This window comes from Medicago sativa, chromosome 1 (assembly GCF_051527215.1).
Source record: "Medicago sativa cultivar Bolivia chromosome 1, Bolivia_mono, whole genome shotgun sequence".
In the NCBI taxonomy this organism is placed as follows: Eukaryota; Viridiplantae; Streptophyta; class Magnoliopsida; order Fabales; family Fabaceae; genus Medicago; species Medicago sativa.
The window spans coordinates 35,723,745-35,745,321 of NC_140749.1; the positions used below are offsets into that span (position 1 = coordinate 35,723,745).

The following is a 21,577-nucleotide window of genomic DNA, read 5'->3' on the forward strand; positions in this document are numbered from 1 at the left end:
ATAAAAAAAAATACGGTTGTTTCAAGTTATTATAAGGTAGGTTTTTCTTTTTTGGAATATTTTATAAGGTACGTTTGTTTCAACTTATTTTGATAAATTCCAACGAATAAAATGATAGAAATATATATTCTAATGTTTTTAAGAATTGAAGAACATTCCCATAAAATAGAGTCAAGTTTATATGAAGATGAAAATAAATTTATGTATAACTGCATATTATTCCCTCTACTATAAAGATTCCGGAAATATTTTAATATTAACGAAAGAATTTCTTTAGAATACCTCAAAATAAAACCCCATCCTTATAATCAATAAAAAGTTTTTTTTTATTTTTAGGAAATCACAAAAAAGTTATTCTTAAAAATATAGTAAATTATTGGCCCCTAAAAAAAAATACAGTGAACCTGAAAGAAACCCCATATAGTCTATTTATGCGTTCCCATATTATAACAATTGCTAACTATATGTCAAGAAAAAAAAAGGTAGTATTGATTTTATAGATTACTATTTGTTTATTTTTTTTTTTTTATAATTTATAGATTACTATTTAAATTTAAAATAAAAAATTGTAGTACATGAAAGATAAAATTGCTCCTCATAAAAAAAAAAAAGATAATTTTTTTCATTTTGTCTTTTTGATAATGTATTATTGTAAGTTGTAACTGCATTTGACTAAAACGAAGAATTGTATAGCTATTTATTGTTTTTGACGCGGTGAAATTGTACAGCTATTGTACATTCGTATTTTGATCTTTTGCTTATATCACCGAATATTTGTGGGATTTATGTTTTGTTATTAAATATGTGGGATTGGATTTACTATTCTAGTTTCTTTTTTGCAAAACTATTATATTATCTGTAACTGCTAATTTCAAATTAAAATTTCAAATGATAAGATTAAACATATTTTTTTTGTGTGGAGATTTTACTTCGTTTTTATTAATTTTTTTAAGCTGCTAAATTGAAATCATCTCTTACTTAGGGCTGACAATGAACCGAACCAACTCGATTAAAGTTCGTAATTTGATTCGACAATTGATTCGTCGAACTTGGTTCATGAACCAAATGAACCGAACTTGAGTTAAAAAATAAGTTTGTCAACTAATTGAGCCGAACTTGAACTATATGTAGTTCGACTCGTTTGGTTCACGAGATGACTCGATTATATATATAACACTTAAACAATATTTTTAAATTTATATACTCGTTTTAGCATTGGCTCTAGAAATTTTATTGTCTTTTTTCTCATCTTCTTCATCACCTTCATAAACATTCACCATCTTCATCAAATAAACCCAGAAAAATTCATCATCTAACTTCATCAACTTCAATAATCTATCTTCTACAATCGAATTTTTTCACCAAAACTCAAATCTAGAATTTATTAGTGCAAAGAGGCATTAAACAAACTCATAATTCAAAAAACAATAAAAAAACACCAGAACAGTGAGGGGTGAAAAGAGGAAGAATGGGTTTGAAGAAGAATGGTTCACACCTCCAAGAACACTTTCCTCCTCCTGCAACACAAAAAACCATGATCTAATTCACCATAAACAAATATCCATATTCATATTCAAATCCCTAACAATTCCTCCACCGCCGCGAATTCTTCGACCGCCGGTGGTTCCGCTTCTGCTCTCGCGCCGAAGCAGCTTAAGGGGAAGGAGAGTGAGTGGGAGAATATGGAAGCTGAGATTAATGCAATTTTGCTTCATTATACCATCAAAGCTAGTAGATATGGTTTACCATCAAAGCTAGTAGATCTGGTGATGCTAAATCTCATGTTGTTCCTACACTACAAGAAACATTACCTTTTGCCAAGGGCAAAATCCTGAGAAAAGGACAGAATCCCTGGCAAACAGGACGTTTGTGAGGGAATTTCCCAGGGGCGGAAGAACTCGCAAAAGCGCTCGTCGCTAACATTTTGCTAGGGGTTACACCCCTGGAAAAAAACGAGGGGCTAACCCCTTGGTATATCGCCTGGCATTTTCCCTGACATAATCCCTGGCATATTCCCTCACTTTCTTCTGCAACTTTGCAGTCTCTGACTCCGACTGCCCTGACTGACTGACTGACGACTGACTGATGGAAAGTCAAGTCAGATCCGCAAAAAACCAGGGACATGCGAGGCTGGCAAACATCCATATTATTATTTTTTTAAAATGTTTTATTTATAAAAACGTATTTTTTATTAATTAATTAAATATTTAAAAAATAATTTTAATTAATAAAATGTATTTAAATTAATTAAAAAAATCAATTTTTTTTAAAAGTTGTTTTTCAAATGCAATTAAATGGCTCAAAAATCATTTTAATTAATAAAATATATTTTAAAAAAATTAAAATTATTTTTTAAAACACAATTAAGTGCATATAAACAAAGTTTAGTCACACAAACACTACTAAGTCTAATTAAGATAATAATCAGTTGGCAGATTATCTTTAAACGGAGTCACGACCTTCAACATCTTCGTAATATCATCCATACCATCACCAGGATTAAGATAATTCGACTTATGAGCTAAAATCCACACACACATAGATAGCTTAGTGTACGAAGACCCTTCATACAAAGGTGTATTACTTTCACTCAACAATCGGTAAAATCTCTGCGCCTTCTCATTCGGGGTTGTTCCTCTTCATCATCTTCAACATCATCACCGTAAGACAATTCCACCCCTAAAACGCCCGCAACCATATCATCCATCATGTTGAATTGTTCTGTGTTGACATCTTCATTGTATTCCACATTTGTTTCCACATTTGTTCCACCATGGCTAGTAGAAGCTTGTGCATTGTCTCGTACCCCAAAATTCTGAAAAATTTCACCATTATATGTCCAAACCCAATAATTAGGCATAAAACCAACTCTTTTTAAGTGTTTCTTCACATCTCCAGGATCAGTAATTATATGTCTGCACCTACATTTTAGACACGAACATCTAACTCCTCCCTCATATCTACAAATTTCTTGCGCCCATGCCCATGAAATAAATCCGTCAACTCCTTCCACAAATTGCGGTTTTAGTCCTGTTCTTTCCGGAAACGTCCTATCATACATCCAACTACGATAATATTGATAATACTTCATCTTCTGCACGTTCACCAACTTCATTGACATATCATATTCCACGTCAAAAAATGATTACCCAATCGAGGAAACTAGCTTTATGCGCAAATAAATAATTTTACACTCAAACAATAAAATAAATTTTTACGCGCATACCAATTAATTTAATTTACGCCCAATCTATAACTAACAATTTTACGCGCAAACATTTAATATTATGCACAAACATCAAATAACTATTAATTATACGTGCAAACATATAATAATTATTTCCAATAAAAGGGCTTATTAGTAATAACTATTAATTATACGTGCAAACATATAATAATTATTTCCAATAAAAGGGCTTATTATTTCCAATCAGCTTTATTTATGTTTTGAAAAAATAACTTTATTTTTATCATATTCTTAAAACAGATTTTAATTTTTATTATCTAAAAAGATTTAAAATTTAAACTTTGTATTTATTTATTTTTATATAAACCGATTTTAATTTGTTAAAAAAACAGCTTTATATTACATTGTTTTCTACTATTTTTAAACAATAGGCATTACTGTATATATTACATTATTTTTTTTTAAATATTGTATAAATATATACACAGATTTTAACTTGTTAAAAAAACAGCTTTATTTATTTTTTGAAAAAATAGCTTTATTTTTATAATATTCTTAAAACAGATTTTAATTTTTATTATATAAAAATATTTAAAATTTAAACGTTGTATTTTTTTTATATAAACCGATTTTAATTTATTAAAAAACAGCTTTATATTACATTGTTTTCTACTATTTTTAAACAATAGGCACTACTATATATATTACATTATTTTTTAAAAAATATTGTATAAATATATACACAGATTTTAACTTGTTAAAAAAACTGCTTTATTTATTTTTTGAAAAAACAGCTTTATTTTTATTATATTCTTATAACAGATTTTAATTTTTATTATATAACATTGTTACATTGTTACATTGTTGTTTTGCTGGGTTAGGTTTATGTCCCCCCAGTTCTTTTGTAATTTTTCCTTTTTTTTAATAATATTTATGAGCACTTGACAAAAGATTAGAGTACCAACTTAGTTGGAAACTACTCTTTTTTTATGTCATTTTGCTCTTGCCTTATCAAAAAAAAAAAAACAACAATAAACCTTTTTATTACATTCTTTTTTTTATATATATTTTTATTTATAAACCAGTTTTTAAAATTGAATAAATAAAATAAATTTTAATAACAGATTATGATTGAAATATTCGAATATATCACAAAACATGCATATATGAAAAAACATGCATATATCACAAAACAAACATGCATATATTCAGCATCAATTTCTGGACAATTAAGATTGAAATATTCGAATAAAATAAACCAAAATTCAAGCATAATATGAAAAAACGAAAAAAATCATAATTAAATTATTTTTCTTCAGAATTTCAGAATAAAAAAAAAACATCATTTCATTGGACAGTTAGCATATTTTAGAACATATCATCAACATGTATCTCATTTATGGAGTTATGTGGAAAAAAATCACTAACTTGTTGAAGCTTGACAATAGCAGATCTGCAATGCAATCCAAAAACAACAGGAGTTGAGCACTAGCTAACCACAGGAGGAGGCAGATAAGTAACACAGCTGCAAATAACATACAAAATAAATAACATTAATAATTAGTAAAAATTAATATCATGATAAAAAATATAACAAGTGAAGTATTTTTTACCAAATAAAAGAAGTTTGATGAATTTGTTGTGTGAAAGTGTTGTGTTTTATGTGAAGAAATTTTCTAAGTGTTGGGCAAACTATCCAAACCGGTGCATACATTCTTATATAGGAAAGAAAATAAGCCAGGGCTTTTCCCACGGCCATGCCACTCGCAGAGTTGGTCAAATCCTAGCTTAGGTAGGTGCAGAATAGCCTCAGAACGTTCCAAAAAAGCCAGGGCTTCCTGCAATGACCGACGGGTTATGCCCCTTGCATGCTGGCACGTGTTTCCTTTGGCAGTGTCTCATCAATAGTCAACACAACAGAGATTCTCGTCTTTTTTGTAGATCGACGGGCTCTCCCTGGCTTTATCCGTCGGTTTTGAGCTGACATGCAACAACTTTTGACCTGCCAAGCCTGCAGCAAGCTACTTTTGAATTTTCAAAATGGTGCCTTGCAATATGCAACGGAATAAGTGAGGGCCTACCCTTGTGTTATATGCCACGGGTTTTCCTTGGCATTTTCCTTGGGAAATTTCCCAGGGGTTACAAACCCCTGTCAAAATCCCTGGCAAAGAGTAATGTTTCTTGTAGTGCTATTCATTGTTGTTAGGATACGATCTTGCTATCTCAGAACCCTAATTTGTTTGCGTTTTGATTTTTGTTGCTTTGAATGAATAGTTTATGTGATTGTTGTTAGCTCTATTGAGAACTAGTAACAAACCCGTGCTGACGCACGTTTGTTATTTGTAAAAGATCATTAAATTTTAATAAGCGTTTTGATATAATTGAGTTCTATGTCAATGTAAAGTAAATGTCGAATTATTTGTGTATTACATATTTAATGATATAATGAAGCAAAATTGCATTGATTAAGTAATTTAAACTTTTTTGAATTAGTAGAAGACACTTGATATTAATTAAAATGTAGAAAAGATAATTGAGATGCAATGCTAATGCATTGGTACAATTTTAGGAATAAATAGTTGTAAATATACTAATAGAAAATAACCCATATAGTCCTATTTTATAAAAAATACATGACAAACATAACAATTATTGACAGAAAATTAAATCTGACAGTGCATCTTGGTAGGAATTCATTGATTCGGGAGAAGTTATTTCACTTTGGCCCAATTTGTGTAGTTAATTTGCTATCACTATTGACAATGATGTTAGAAATTTTGGTTTTCTCCATTGTCTCCACATAATATGAGGCTGTCACATATGGTGCTTTAGAAATTTTGCAAAGTCACACTTGTAATAACCATTATTCGTAATTAATTTTACAAAAAACAAATAAATTAAATTTTGTAAAATGACCATTATGCACATGAAATTAAGGAGATCATGAGTTTTAATAAGGAGGATTATGAAATTTTGATAGATTTTGATTTTTATATATTGTTAGTAGAAGTAGATGTTAGTATATTTGTATCAGTGACGACTTCACCCGTGTATAATAATAATTTTTAAAGTTGACAAATACTAATTTTTTTAAAGTTAACACGTGAAATTAATAAGATAATGAGTTTTAATAAGGACAGTTATGAAATTTTGTTGGACTTTGATTTTTATATATTATTATTATTGTCAGTAGAAGTAGATGTTAGTTGATTTGTATCAGTGACGACTTCGCCTGTGTATAAAAGTAATTATTAGTAGAAGTAGATGTTAGTAGATTTGTATCATACACATTCTGTAATATCCCGCGTATTAGGAACTAATGTAATATCTGAGAACGATACAAATGTACACGTTTAAGGAAATGGTATATTGGTCAATTGAGTCTACGGACTATATAAAGGAAATTGGTCCAAAATCTTCATTCTTCATTCAAGTTTCTCTCTCTAGGTTACAAACTTTTTTCTTGCTCTCCCTTCTCTCTCTAGGAACCGATCCATTCCCTCAATCTTTTTCTTAAGTTGTTCAAAATATTAAGAGCAAGTGATCAAGTGAATCATGGGTGTATAGGAGCAAGCATCTTCAACCTTTTTACCTTCTCAATCAAGAGTAGTGGTCTAGGGTTTTGAAGTAGGAGGACTTGTAACCAACTTCAACACTTCAAGTGAGTTCTTAGATAGATTTCTATCCTATTGGGGTGTATGTTTATGATAGCCATGCTTGATTTGAGTTAGATATTTTATGTAAGTTTTCTTTTATGATTAGAACAAGAAAACATGTTTGTTTAAAGTGTTTTGTATGTGATGCCTTGCAATTCCCTTATCTGTTTTGAGCACTGGATGGTTAGGGCTGATGACAGGTTCAAGCAAGAGGATTACAGTTTCAAATTCTGCAGAAAGCACTAATGAACCACGCTAATAACTTAATCCACGCGATTAGTGAAAATCTGCAGAAATTGGCAGAGAAGTACGCTAATAGCGTGGCTGAGGCGTAGCAAATTCCCAGTTTCGCTATTAGCGTGGCTTGCTGGAAGCATGCCCTTTCCTGCATTTTCTAAACAACCTTTTCTCTTCTACTTTTGCCACTTGATTTGTTCTTAATGGAGCAACATCAAACATTTGTTTTTTACACTTAAACTTCTTTAAACAATCAAAGAATTTCCCCCTTGCTTGAACAAGAAACATGGAACCCTAAACATCAATAACTTTTGTATGTAGAGAAATGGGAAGATACAAGGAGCTTAGAAACTTTAAACAATGGGGTGAAACCCTAGGATAGAGATTATCTTCTATATGAAACCCTTAATCTCAATAGTTATCAAGAACTCTAGGAGAAGCATTACTAGAGATATGAATAGGAATGTATCAAGTATTTTATGAACACTTATGTATGATATGTTGCGAAGAATAATTTCTACGCTTATGAACAAGCATGAATATGTATGCATATGAACATGATAATACAAGATGTAGGTGTTCGTGTCCCTTGATATCCACGTTAGGGGGATACAAGGGGTTCTCGACCTAAGGGGAACGATTCAAGCCGTAAGGGACCCGCACGACACCGAGGGAGTCCGATGTACGTACATCGGTCATGTATGGGATAGTTCTCGGGGTTACTCCACCCGGGGCTCTCCGTAAAACGAACCAAGATAATGTTGTTTGATTCACGCTAACATAATGACTTAAAGAATATGACCATGCATGATTATGATTATATTAGACACGAACAAGTATTGGAATAGAACATGAATGAATGTTATGCCGAAGACGAACTTAGGTTCCCTATTCGTCTGGTATAGGTTGTGTCATGAATTAAGTGTAGGCTTCGGTTCACTTAACGTATCTTAGCAAAGCGGTATTAGGATCCCTTCACCGCCATGACACGTATGATATTAGTAAGCCTATAACATGATATGAAGATTCTAAGACGGATTCTAGTGTGCACATCCGTCTAGACAAGAATGCCCACACACGTATAATCAACCGGCATGTTGTATTCTAGACACGTGGTAACCGTAGGTTTTCCCCAAGTTATCACCAGCCTAGGGCTAGGAAGAACTCATTGAGGCATTATGTCTCATCCAACTCCTTATTTGTTCAGGTTCACAGGTATCACAAGGTAAAGGTAAAGAAAAGGTCGTGGAATGATCGTGTTCGCTTGGAGCTATCATGGTGTAGATTAAGGATGCATATGTTACATTATGAGTCGTGATATTTTATATATATGTTGTCTTGTACTACGTTGTGACAATACTTGGTCCAATAATGTAACATAAGAACTTTGGAACGTTGATGTATTTAGACTCAAGACTTGACGTTGTAATATTATTGTATAATTAATGTATCCAATATCAATATTAGCACTCCTTTGAATATTCTAGATATTTTCAAATATGGGTGTTACAATTGGTATCAGAGCAGGTCTATCCATATTGTGCCTTGGGTCATTAATAATACAATTCAAGTAGTCGTTCTTTTTGGTGTTTAGGATATTTGTTCTCATTGTTATATTGGTTAAAATTGATCACTTTGACTTAAATATGACAGTTAGAGCGAAAATGTCTGGAGCCCGAAGGGGACGAGGCCGGCCAAGAGGTAATCCGTATGTGGAGGAGAATGTTAATCCTGATGCTCAGATGTGCGCACAGTTGATGCAACAAAACCAACAGATGATGCATATGATGCAGCAGCAGATACAGCAGAACGCTCAGACTCAGCAGCAGTGGGCTGCGAATATGCAGCAAGGTCCAGGTGTTTGTCATCAGCCCCCTCCACCACCTCCAGTTATGGGAAATCCAATCTTTCGAGAATTCAATCGGAACCATCCCTCAGAGTTCGATGGTAGCAGTGAGCCACCTGAAGCTAAGAGGTGGATCAAGCAGATGGAAAAGATTTTTCTGATGGTTCACTGTACCGAGGAAGATAAGGTGGTTTTTGCAACAAATCAATTCCGAGGTGCAGCGCTTGATTGGTGGGAAACTGCTCGGCGTAGAATGGAGAATAATGGGTTGGAGTTGAACTGGGAGAATTTCAAGCATGTGATGAAGGAGAAGTACCTTCCTTTGTCATACAAGGTCAGGAAGGAGCAAGAATTTCTCCATCTGAGGCAAGGTCATATGTCGGTGACAGATTTTACAAAAAAGTTTGAGGAATTATCTTATTACTCTACTCACAATGAGTATGCGGGTAATGAGATGTGGAAGGTCAATCAATATAAGCATGCTTTGAGGGGAGAACTTTATGTTGTAGTAAGTCAGCAAAGGGTAACAGATTATCATGAGTTGGTGCATAACAGCTTGGAGGCTGAAAGAGGTTTTGATAAGGCAGCTAGAGAAGGTTATGGGGCAAGTGGAAGAAACAGAGGTAACTTTGTTGACAAGTATCATGAGAAGCTGAAACCTACGGGTTCTCCAACTAGAGGAAAGTACACAGGTCCACCTAAAACTTATCCAACTTGCAGGAAGTGTGGCAAGGCACATCAAAGAGAATGTAGATCAGGTTCTGGTAATTGTTTTGCATGCGGTCAGTCAGGACACTATGTGGCTGATTGTCCAACAAGAGGAAATAAAGGCAAGGGAGTGAGTACTACTATGAGTAAAGGTAGAGTGTATTCTCTTGATGGTAAGAAGGCGCAGGCAAATGAAGACTTGATTTATGGTACGTGTTTTCTTGGTCAGAATCCTGTTAATGTTTTATTTGATTGTGGTGCATCATGTTCTTTCATTTCATTTCAATGTGTTGAAGCTCTTCAGTTGTCTGTTTCATTATTAAATCCCCCTATGAAAGTAACCACGACCACCGATGGAAGTATTGTAGCGAATTATGTTTGTGAAAATTGTCCCATCATCGTATCTAGTAAGACGTACTATATAGATTTAGTATGTCTTCCGATGAAGCAACTTGATGTTATATTAGGTATGGACTGGTTGTCGGCCAATCATGTGTATATAGGGTGTGCAGAAAAGAGTATTTACATGCCAACTAGTAATACGGTGGAAGGAGTAGCCTTGTCAGAATTGATTAAGCACACGTATCAGATGGCTCAGTTTATTTGTGCTCAGGATAGGGGATTTTATGTTATGCTTACTGTGACTTCGGAGTCTGATTTGAGTCCAAGTGATATTCCTATTGTAAATGAGTATCTAGATATTTTTCCTGCGGATATCACTAACTTGCCACCGGAAAGAGAAATTGAGTTTTCAATTGATTTGATTCCGGGAGCCGAACCAGTGTCAGTAGCACCTTATAGAATGTCTCCCCTAGAACTCAAGGAATTGAAGACTCAGTTGGAGGAGCTTATTCAGAAGCATTTCATCAGGCCTAGTGTGTCTTCATGGGGTGCACTGGTTTTGTTGGTCAAGAAGAAAGATGGCAGCATGCGGCTGTGTATTGATTATCGTCAGCTGAACAAGGTGACTATCAAGAATAAGTATCCTTTGCCAAGGATTGATGATTTACTTGATCAACTTAAGGGGGCATCTGTGTTCTCAAAAATTGATCTCAGGCCAGGATACCATCAGATTCGTATCAAATCCTCAGATGTGTCCAAAACGGCTTTCAGAACGCGTTACGAACACTATGAATTTTTGGTAATGCCTTTTGGTGTATCCAATGCTCCAGCAGTTTTTATGGATTACATGAATCGGACTTTTCAGCCTTATTTAGATCAATTTGTCATTATTTTCATTGATGACATATTGATTTATTCTAAGAATCCGCAAGAGCATGCACAACATTTAAGAATAGTGTTGGAAATTCTTCGAGAAAAACAATTATATGCAAAGTTTAGCAAGTGTGAGTTTTGGTTGTCAGAGGTCAAGTTTCTTGGTCATGTAATTTCTCAAGGAGGAGTGGCAGTTGATCAGTCAAAAGTCGAAGCTGTTCAAAATTGGACAAGACCAAAGAATGTTTCGGAAGTTTGTAGGTTTTTGGGATTAGCCGGATATTACCGACGTTTTATCATGAAGTTTCTCAGATTGCTCTACCCTTAACCCGACTCATGAGGAAAGATATGCCATTCGTGTGGGATGAAGAATGTGCGAAGAGTTTTAGAACTCTGAAGAAGAAGTTGACTCAAGCCCCAGTCTTAACCATACCCGACCCGGAGAAAACGTATGTTGTGTTTTGTGATGCATCGTCTAAAGTACTTGGTGGTGTACTTATTCAAGAAAATAATGTGATAGCTTATGCATCTAGGCAACTCAAAACGCATGAAGAAAATTATCTTACTCATGATTTAGAGTTGGCAGCCATAATTTTTGTTTTGAAGATATGGAGGCATCATTTGTACAGAGCACATTTTGAGTTGTTTAGTGACCACAAGAGTCTAAAGTACTTGTTTGATCAAAGGGATTTGAACATGAGGCAACGACGTTGGATGGAGTATCTGAAAGACTTCGACTTTGATTTGAAATATCATCCGGGAAAGGCCAATGTTGTAGCGGATGCTTTGAGTCGTAAAGCCATAGCTCAAGCCGAAGTGTTGATGCACACTTGTAACATGTATGAGAAGGTTCGAGACCTTAATCTTGGAGTCACAGAAGATGATGATGGTATTTGGTTGCACAGGTTGGAAGTTTCATGTGATTTGCGGTCAAGAATCATTCAGGCTCAGATTGTTGACTCAGAACTTCAGAAAAGAAGTGTTCACCCAGAATTCTCTATGGCTTCAAATGGAGCAGTGTTGTTTGAAGGAAGGTTATGTGTTCCAAATGATCAAGAGCTTAAAAGATTGATTTTGGAGGAAGCACACAAGAGTAGTTTTTCAATTCACCCTGGTGCTACCAAGATGTATCAAGATTTGAGGAAGGAGTACTGGTGGCCTGGCATGAAAACAGATATTGCAGAATTTGTAGCGAGGTGTATTGTTTGTCAACAAGTCAAAATAGAACATCAGAGACCAGCTGGTATGCTACAATCATTAGAGATTCCTCAGTGGAAATGGGAACACATTACTATGGACTTTCCCGGAGGATTACCTCGTACTCAGAAATGTCATGATTCGATATGGGTGATTGTAGATAGATTAACCAAGTCAGCTCATTTCTTTCCAGTTAAATCTACCTACAAAGCATCGCAGTATGCCGAGTTATTTATTTCAGAAATTGTCAAGTTACATGGAGTGCCGGTGAGCATTGTGTCAGACAGAGATCCTATCTTCACTTCACATTTTTGGAAGGCTTTTCAAAGGGCCTTAGGGACTCATTTGAAGTTGAGCACGTCGCATCACCCGTAGACAGATGGACAGTCAGAGAGGACTATCCAAACTTTAGAAGATATGTTACGTGCTTGTGTTTTGGAAGATGGAGGGAGTTGGAACCATCACTTACCTTTGATAGAATTTTCCTACAACAATAGCTATCACTCAAGTATTGGGATGGCACCATATGAAGCGTTGTATGGTAGGAAATGTAGAACCCCGTTGTGTTGGGCCGTGGTTGGAGATAAGAGCATCATTGGACCCGAGATCATTCAAGAAACGACTTTGAAGATTAAGTCAATACAATAGAAGATGCGTATAGCTCAGAGTCGTCAGAAAAGTTATGCGGACAATAGACGGAGACCTTTAGAATTTGAAGAAGGTGATCATGTGTTTTTGAAGGTTACACCTAAGCTGGGCTTGAGAGGTGTTTTTAGAACCAATAAGTTGTGTCCTAGGTATATAGGACCGTTTATGATACTCAAACGTATTGGACCAGTAGCTTACCATTTAGCTTTACCTCCAACGGGATTGCATGATGTGTTTCATGTATGTCAATTGAAGAAGTTTATTCCGGATCCTTTACAACCAATTGAATTAGACTCTATTGAGTTAAGATTAGATTTGACGTTCCAGCCGGAACCAGAAAGAATAGTTGATCGTGATGTCAAGTCTCTTAGGAACAAGGAGATTCCTATAGTGAAAGTGGTTTGGAAGGGGTCGCCAGACGGAGAAGCTACCTGGGAACTTGAATCAGAGATGCTTAACCAGTATCCGCATCTGTTTTCAGGTATATTCTAAATTTCGAGGACGAATTTTTTTTAAGGGGGGTAGAATGTAATATCCCGCGTATTAGGAACTAACGTAATATCTGAGAACGATACAAATGTACACGTTTAAGGAAAGGGTATATTGGTCAATTGAGTCTAAGGACTATATAAAGGAAATTGGTCCAAAATCTTCATTATTCATTCAAGTTTCTCTCTCTAGGTTACAAACTTTTTTCTTGCTCTCTCTTCTCTCTCTAGGAACCGATCCATTCCCTCAATCTTTTGCTTAAGTTGTTCAAAATATTAAGAGCAAGTGATCAAGTGAATCATGGGTGTATAGGAGAAAGCATCTTCAACCTTTTTACCTTCTCAATCAAGAGTAGTGGTCTAGGGTTTTGAAGTAGGAGGACTTGTAACCAACTTCAACACTTCAAGTGAGTTCTTAGATATATTTCTATCCTATTAGGGTGTATGTTTATGATAGCCATGCTTGATTTGAGTCAGATGTTTTATGTAAGTTTTCTTTTATGATTAGAACAAGAAAACATGTTTGTTTAAAGTGTTTTGTATGTGATACCTTGCAATTCCCTTATCTGTTATGAACACTGGATGGTTAGGGCTGATGACAGGTTCAAGCAAGAGGATTACAGTTTCGAATTCAGCAGAAAGCATTGATGAACCACGCTAATAGCTTAATCCACGCTATTAGCGAAAATCTGCAGAAATTGGCAGAGAAGTACGCTAATAGCGTGGCTGGGGCGTAACAAATTCCCAGTTTCGCTATTAGCGTGGCTTGCTGGAAGCATGCCCTTTCCTGCATTTTCTAAACAACCTTTTCTCTTCTACTTTTGCCACTTGATTTGTTCTTAATGGAGCAACATCAAACATTTGTTTTTTACACTTAAACTTCTTTAAACAATCAAAGAATTTCCTCCTTGCATGAACAAGAAACATGGAACCCTAAACATCAATAACTTTTCTATGTACAGAAATGGGAAGATACAAGGAGCTTACAAACTTTAAACAATGGGGTGAAACCCTAGGATAGAGATTATCTTCTATATGAAACCTTTAATCTCAATAGTTATCAAGAACTCTAGGAGAAGCATTACTAGAGATATGAATAGGAATGTATCAAGTATTTTATGAACACTTATGTATGATATGTTGCGAAGAATAATTTCTATGCTTATGAACAAGCATGAATATGTATGCATATGAACATGATAATACAAGATGTAGGTGTTTGTGTCCCTTGATATCCATGTTAGGGGGATACAAGGGGTTCTCGACCTAAGGGGAACGATTCAAGCCGTTAGGGACCCGCACGACACCGAGGGAGTCCGATGTACGTACATCGGTCATGTATGGGATAGTTCTCGGGGTTACTCCACCCGGGGCTCTCCGTAAAACGAACCAAGATAATCTTGTTTGATTCACGCTAACATAATGACTTAACGAATATGACCATGCATGATTATGATTATGTTAGACATGAACAAGTATTGGAATAGAACATAAATGAATGTTATGCCGAAGATGAACTTAGGTTCCCTATTCGTCCGATATAGGTTGTGTCATGAATTAAGTGTAGGCTTCGGTGCACTTAACGTATCTTAGCAAAGCGGTATTAGGATCCCTTCACCGCCATGACACATATGATATTAGTATGCCTATAACATGATATGAAGATTCTAAGACGGATTCTAGTGTGCACATCCGTCTAGACAAGAATGCCCACACACGTATAATCAACCGGCAGGTTGTATTCTAGACACGTGGTAACCGTAGGTTTTCCCCAAGTTATCACCAGCCTAGGGCTAGGAAGAACTCACTGAGGCATTATGTCTCATCCAACTCCTTATTTGTTCAGGTTCACAGGTATCACAAGGTAAAGGTAAAGAAAAGGTCGTGGAATGATCGTGTTCGCTTGGAGCTATCATGGTGTAGATTAAGGATGCATATGTTACATTATGAGTCGTGATATTTTATATATATGTTGTCTTGTACTACGTTGTGACAATACTTGGTCCAATAATGTAACATAAGAACTTTGGAACGTTGATGTATTTAGACTCAAGACTTGACGTTGTAATATTATTGTATAATTAATGTATCCAATATCAATATTAGCACTCCTTTGAATATTCTAGATATTTTCAAATATGGGTGTTACACATTCACTTTTCTTATATATTTATTTTCTTTATAATAGTAATTGTTGAGTTCCTTTAAAAAAACAGTACTTCCTAAAGTGAAAATTACATTTACAAACATACACAAATTCATAATCAAATTCTTATTGGTTGTTTTCTCATCATTTATTTACCCATGTGTTTCTTTGATGTTTGTGGGGGAGACAAGAACATTGTTCGTCTATTCTGCAGAAAAATATTTCCATGATCAAAAAATGAAGTTGAAAATGCCAAATACAAAGGATTATAGAAGGAAAAAAAGGTGTTGTAAGTATCTATATCTAAGAATAGAAATATTTATTGATTTGTTTTTTTTACACAAGAAAGCGTGTGTATCAAACAAAGTAGAAATATTTCAGAACATGATATTTATGTAGATTTTTTTTCTTGTACTATCTTTCTTTCAAAACAACAAGTATTTATAAATTTAATGGAAGTGAAAAATAAAAATTTTAAAGGTCAACTATTTCTCTTTTCACTACATCAAGTATTTCTGTGTTAAAAAAAAAACAGCAAGTATTTCTCTTCATTTACTTACCCGGATTTTTTGTTATTCTTTTTGTAGTTTGGTGGAGACATTAGAAGATCATTCAACAATCCTGCAAAATAACATCTTCAGTAGAGATATTGAAGAAAAAAGTTGAGATGAGACAAAAGCTAAACAATAAAGATGAGACGAAGAAAAAATGTAGATGATAATAAGAGAGGACAAGGAAGATGAGACAAGGAAGATGAGACAATAAGAGAGTTTTGAATGATAAATATAAAGTGAATTTGAAATTTGAAATTGAGAATTTGGCTCCAAAGATAGGCAAAGGCTACGGTGGGAGACCTCTTTAGGTCTCCTACCGTAGGAGACTTGACTATTTTTTTTTGTTTGGTTGCTAAATAAATAGGAGTCATTGGATTAATCCAAGGATTTATTGATAAAAAGAGAAAAACATAGTTTTAAAAACCGGACCGGTGATCGACTCGGTAAGGGTACTGGGTCATTGAGTCATTGGTCGAACCATTGGGTCATTGGTCAAACCGCATGACTGAACCGGATTGAATCGGATGACTCGGTTATATGACTCGGTGTCTTTATAATTTTTTTTTACACTAAATAAAAACATATTTTTATAATATAAATAAAAATATCTTCATAGATGCCCCTTGAATTCCACTGCATATTTTGTTTTTGAGATATAGTACTTATTCAAATCTTTCAAAAAAAAAAGTACTTATTCAAATAAATATTAAAAAAATATTTCACTTCACATCTACAATACAAATAAAAAACAAGTGTGTTAAAAAAATAGTTGTAATCAAGAAAAATATTTATGATTGTTTTTATAAGTAAAATGTTTATGAAATTATTTTATATTGTATAATTATTTTTTGATTCAAGTATAATTCTTTTTAATGACGAATTATATTTGAGGTCACAATTTAAATGATTTATATATGTATTTCTATTGCAAGGTATGTTTATTAGTGTATGCGTTTACCCAGACCCATCCTTGCTGCAGCTACCATCTCAAAAAATGGGTGGTTTTCCGTTAGGTTCAACAAAGATATGTTTATATATAATTTATTTGAAGTAATTGGTATGCATAAGGTTCTTAGTGGTGCAATGGTAAGGTGTTTCTTCTGTAGGCTAGCTGTCATGGGTTTAACACCCACCCATGCCATTTTTTTCAAAAATTTATTTAATTAAAATTATGCTGCACATCAAACCGGTCCGGTTTTCAAAACCCACTGGTTCACCGGTTTAGACCGAGTCAAACCGGTTCATACCGGTTCGAATGCATGGCCGATCTGTTAGTTGACTCAAACTGGCCACCCCACTGGTTCCCGGTCGGACCGGTTCAACTGGCCGGTCCGGTCCGGTTTTTAAAACTATGGAGAAAAGCATTGCAATTGGATGAGAGAGAAAGAGAAAAGCATTGCAATTGGATGTGAGAGAAACGTATATGCAGATCATTTTCTTCCATTTTCCTGGGTTTTATTCAGCTACTATTTTATTTTGAGCTTTTTTATGTGATGAATTTAGTCGAGAGTTCTTATTACACACTGCTGTAGGTTCATTTTAATTTTGGAAATATCCACAACTTTGTCAACAAAAATTGTATTTTTACAGTAGAAGAAAATAAATTGGTGTAAATTCTGGAATCAATCACAGGAGAAGCAAAAACCGTAAGAAAAATGGAATCAATCAATAATCACCGTTGTTATACAAATTCAAATTCTTGAAACAACATCTGATCCATTTTCCCTATCAGCAAAAATTGTAAAAACTGTCTACGGCGGTGTCTACACCACCGACGCTTCTACTGTCTACGACGTTGCTGCTCTCTCTCTCTTGCTTCTCAGTCAAACTGTTCTTAACGCCATCACTAGATGTCTTTGCTGTGGTTGCAAGGAAGGCCAATCAATGAATGGAAAAGGTATGAGAAGGAAATGAAGAAAAATTTGCAGAAGAGAAAGAAAGCCAACAGTACAAGAACGATACTATGTGGCAAGGAACATGTGTTGTTTAAAAGAGACTTTTAATCTCGATCATTTAATTCTGATCTAAGGGTCAATCAGCATTCCTATTATTCTCACATAAAAAAAATCATATTAGTTGTTAAAAAAAAAGGTCTCCTACGGTAGGAGACCTAAGAAGGTCTCCCACCCTAAACGGCGCCCCAAATATATGTATGAGTTGAGAATAGTGAAACATTTGATTTATTGGGTTCCGCGTCAACCAAAATCTGTCATATAGTTGGCATGTAATGGAAATGACTTTTTAAAGACCAAATAAACTAAACTAAATGCTTTTAGTAGCTACATGACATCATCATAATTAATTGTGGTCATTTAGTTCAATAAAGTAATATTTAGACAAGTTTTACCCCTAAAAGTGTGATTTGGCAAATAACCAGCATGGGTTAAAATTTGGTTTTCCACAACATCTTCTCTTCTTATATTAAGAGAGATAAACATTTTGAGAGCAAAAAAATTGTTCACTGCAAGTTTCAGAAAGCTAAAGAAGAATTCTTTATACAAATGTGAAGTGTTTGCCAAATCATCTTGCAATCTCAGAAACTCACGGAGAGAATAAACATTTTGAGTGCAAAAAACATGTTGTGTGCAAATCAGCCCTGGTACCCACATAACACAAACCGTAACGTTTATTCGAATAAAACTAACAGAAAGGGCTAAATGTAGTAACGGTGAGAAACTTAAGGGACTGAAATAAATCAATTTTTAGTTAGAGGATCAATCTGATACCAATTAAATAGTTAGAGGACCAAAAAGGTAATTTAGCCAAGATTTTTGTAACATCCCGCTTTTCAGCAATAAGAATTTTACCCATCAGATGTATAAGAGGTTAAGTGATGACGAATGCTAAGTACGACGGAAGATATTATTATGTCAAGTCAGTTAAATACGGGTTGAGCCATCAGTGACTGAGAATATTTATCGGACGATATCAATTAAACATGGGTTTAAGTATCAGTGTCAGGCTAAAGAACGAGTAAGACGAAGGGGACTTTGGTATTTTGCACCAAGGAGGTATATAAGGGTGTTTGGTCCCAAAATGTTCATAACTTCTTCTTTTTTCTCTCTCTAAACATCAAGAGCAAAATTCTCTCCTCCTTCTCTCTAGGGTTTCGCCCTCCATCTCTCTCTATGGATCCATCTTCTCTTGGCAAGAATCTTAGTTGTGCAAGGTCAAGTGGGAATTGGTGGTGGTGTAAGAAGATGGTAGCTTGGTGGTGTAATAGCGAAATTCTCTGACTTGGCCAACTTCCTTTTGGCTTGTTGGCCCATTTTAGGGCCGGTGGTGCAATCCGAAGCCTTTCTTTCATCGATTTACAACTTGATAACCCCAAAAATCCATGCACATAACATCAAACAATTTTTGAAATGGAAATTAATGCAAAATTAACATATACGTCAAGAATGGTATAAGAGAGTTTAAGCCGAGTTACTCGGGTAGCAATGAATTAAGAAAGGGAATGAATGTAGAGCCTCGACATAGTTTGTCGAGAACTAGAATGTTAAGCTAGAATCCTATGTAAGCTAAGACGCGAAGTATATTCTCTTTGCACATGATTAAGAAAGATTATGCAAGCATGTTAAGCCGTGAATTGATAGTAAATCTCTTCACTATGATAAGAATGACCAAGAAGGTAGTTTACCGCTAATCGGATCGACCCGGATCCGAGGTAAATGAGAAGCATGTATAGGTTTAACTTTACATGAATGATTAAGGCTATGACTTTAATGAATGATGTAGGTGTCACGTCTCTTGTGGTCCACGCAAGGTTGGGATCACAAGGGGTACGTTCTCTCATGGGAACGGGATAAGCTCTGCAAGGGGGGCCTGCATGTCACTGAGTAAGCAAGATGTAGGTGTCGTGAGAACGGGATAAGCTCCGCAAGGGGGGCCTGCACGTCACTGAGGGAGTCCGATGTGCCTTAGCTAGGTTTTCATCGGTTATGTAAGGGATTGTACTCGGGGTTACTCCACCCGGGACACTCCGTAAAATGAACCAAGATAATGATGTTTGTTCAACACTAACATAATGAATGAATATGACTATGTATGATTATGTTTATGATTATGATTATGATATGTTAGCCATGAAAAAGTCGAGCAATAGAGCAAGATATGAATGATATACCGATGACGATCTTAGGTTTCCCTAATCGTCCGGTTTAGGACCGTGTCATGAATATGTTTTGTTTAGACCTCGATGCATTAGCGAATCTTGGCATAGCGGTCTTAGGTTCCCTTAAACGGCCATGACACGTATGATGTTAGTAAAGACCTATGACAAGTAAGATGAACCTATGACGGATCTAGTATGCACGACCGTCTAGGAAAGCATGACTACACATGTATAATCAACCGCCAGGTTGTATTGTAGACACGTGGTGACCGTAGGTTTCCCCCGATGTTACCCATAGCCTAGGATTAAGTTGAACTCACTGAGACATTATGTCTCATCCCAATCCTTATTTGTTTCAGATAAGCAGGATGGTTTTGTAAGCTTGTAGCCGGATGGATATTTCAGCAAATGCTCGTTCGTATAACTGTAGGATGTCTTGGATTCAAGGATATTTTCATTATGTATGGACGAGATGTTTTTTTTTGTTGTAGAACGAACGTGATTTGTTGTATATAATATTCATTCGAACTTTTATTGTTGTAAATTTTAATGTATCTAGTACTGAGTATAACACACATGCTAAACTTCCTAGGTACGTTTAGTATGGGTGTTACATTTGGTATCAGAGTAGGTCGATTCAGATCATGTCATGGGTCATTAAGTTACAACTAAGGTAGGGGGACCATTGGGTTTCGGGTAAATGTTCTAGTTGTTGTTGTTAGTTGAGCCTGATCAACTCAATTTAACACTCGACGGCTAGAACAGATGCCTGAGAGCTGAATAGGACCCAGGAGGAACGAAGTATGTGATGAAGACGAACTGAGAAGTATGGAACTTGGAGTAAGTAATGATAAGGAGTTAACCGTGCCAGAAGGTGGCCGGTGAATTCAGCAGTTGAAGTTGTTTCCGTCAGGAACGAAGTATTGTTAAGAGTAAGATGGAATACCCCGACCACGATGGACAAGGTTTTAACGTTTGGATTGTTGGGTGAGTCGGTAGAGTAATGAGATGAGTTATTTGTGACGGAAGACGTTAAGATTATATGTTAAGAGTTAGAACGACAAAGGCATTAATTTCCGATGTATTGGGAATTGTATCGATTGATGTTAATGCGTGCCATGCAAATGTTATGGATTGTTTCATGATGTTAGGAATGATTGATGTGCATCGTTTAGTTGAGAAATAAGATTTCTATGCAAAATATGTTTTCTGGAAAACTGAGCTGAAAAAGCTCGCCAATAGCGAAAATTTCGCTAATAGCGAAATTGCTCCAGAAGTATTCGCTGATAGCGAACCTGGGGCGAAATTTTCAGTTTTTCTGAAAACTGCTAGTTCGTCTCTAGGGTCAGTAGTAGTTTTCACAAACTTTTACGCAATAAAAACCCTTTATAACATCAAGTATTGAATGCACATTACATTCTAAAGTTTCCAAAGGAAAAAGGCATCGACAACCGTTAACGGAATCGAATCGGTATAAGGTAACTTTGGAAGTTAATGTGTCAAGAGTTAGGAAGGAGCTTAGACCAAGAGTTTAGAGGTTTCGGTATATGGAATGTACGTTACGGACGTGAAGACATGAAG

The 21,577-nt window shown here is 35.3% G+C and overlaps 1 protein-coding gene and 1 pseudogene across 1 annotated transcript; one reads left to right on the forward strand and one right to left on the reverse strand.

The window, feature by feature from the left end:
- Positions 1 to 2,408: 2,408 nt before the first annotated feature.
- Positions 2,409 to 3,091, reverse strand: LOC146954615 (uncharacterized; annotated as a pseudogene).
- Positions 3,092 to 12,697: 9,606 nt separating this feature from the next.
- Positions 12,698 to 13,919, forward strand: LOC146954616 (uncharacterized). The gene is made up of 3 exons (XM_085745314.1): positions 12,698 to 13,175; positions 13,640 to 13,668; positions 13,785 to 13,919. The coding sequence occupies exons 1-3, from the start codon at positions 12,698 to 12,700 to the stop codon at positions 13,917 to 13,919; spliced, it is 642 nt and encodes a 213-aa protein (XP_085601440.1).
- The last annotated feature ends 7,658 nt before the right edge of the window (positions 13,920 to 21,577 follow it).

Excerpts from the sequence above, each read along its gene's own strand:
- LOC146954616 (XM_085745314.1), top strand. The coding sequence starts at position 12,698 with ATGCGTATAGCTCAGAGTCGTCAGAAAAGTTATGCGGACAATAGACGG. Across the intron at positions 13,176-13,639 it reads GTATCCGCATCTGTTTTCAG|CCATGCTTGATTTGAGTCAG; the intron begins GTATATTCTAAA and ends TGTTTATGATAG. Across the intron at positions 13,669-13,784 it reads ATTTGAGTCAGATGTTTTAT|GTTCAAGCAAGAGGATTACA; the intron begins GTAAGTTTTCTT and ends GGCTGATGACAG.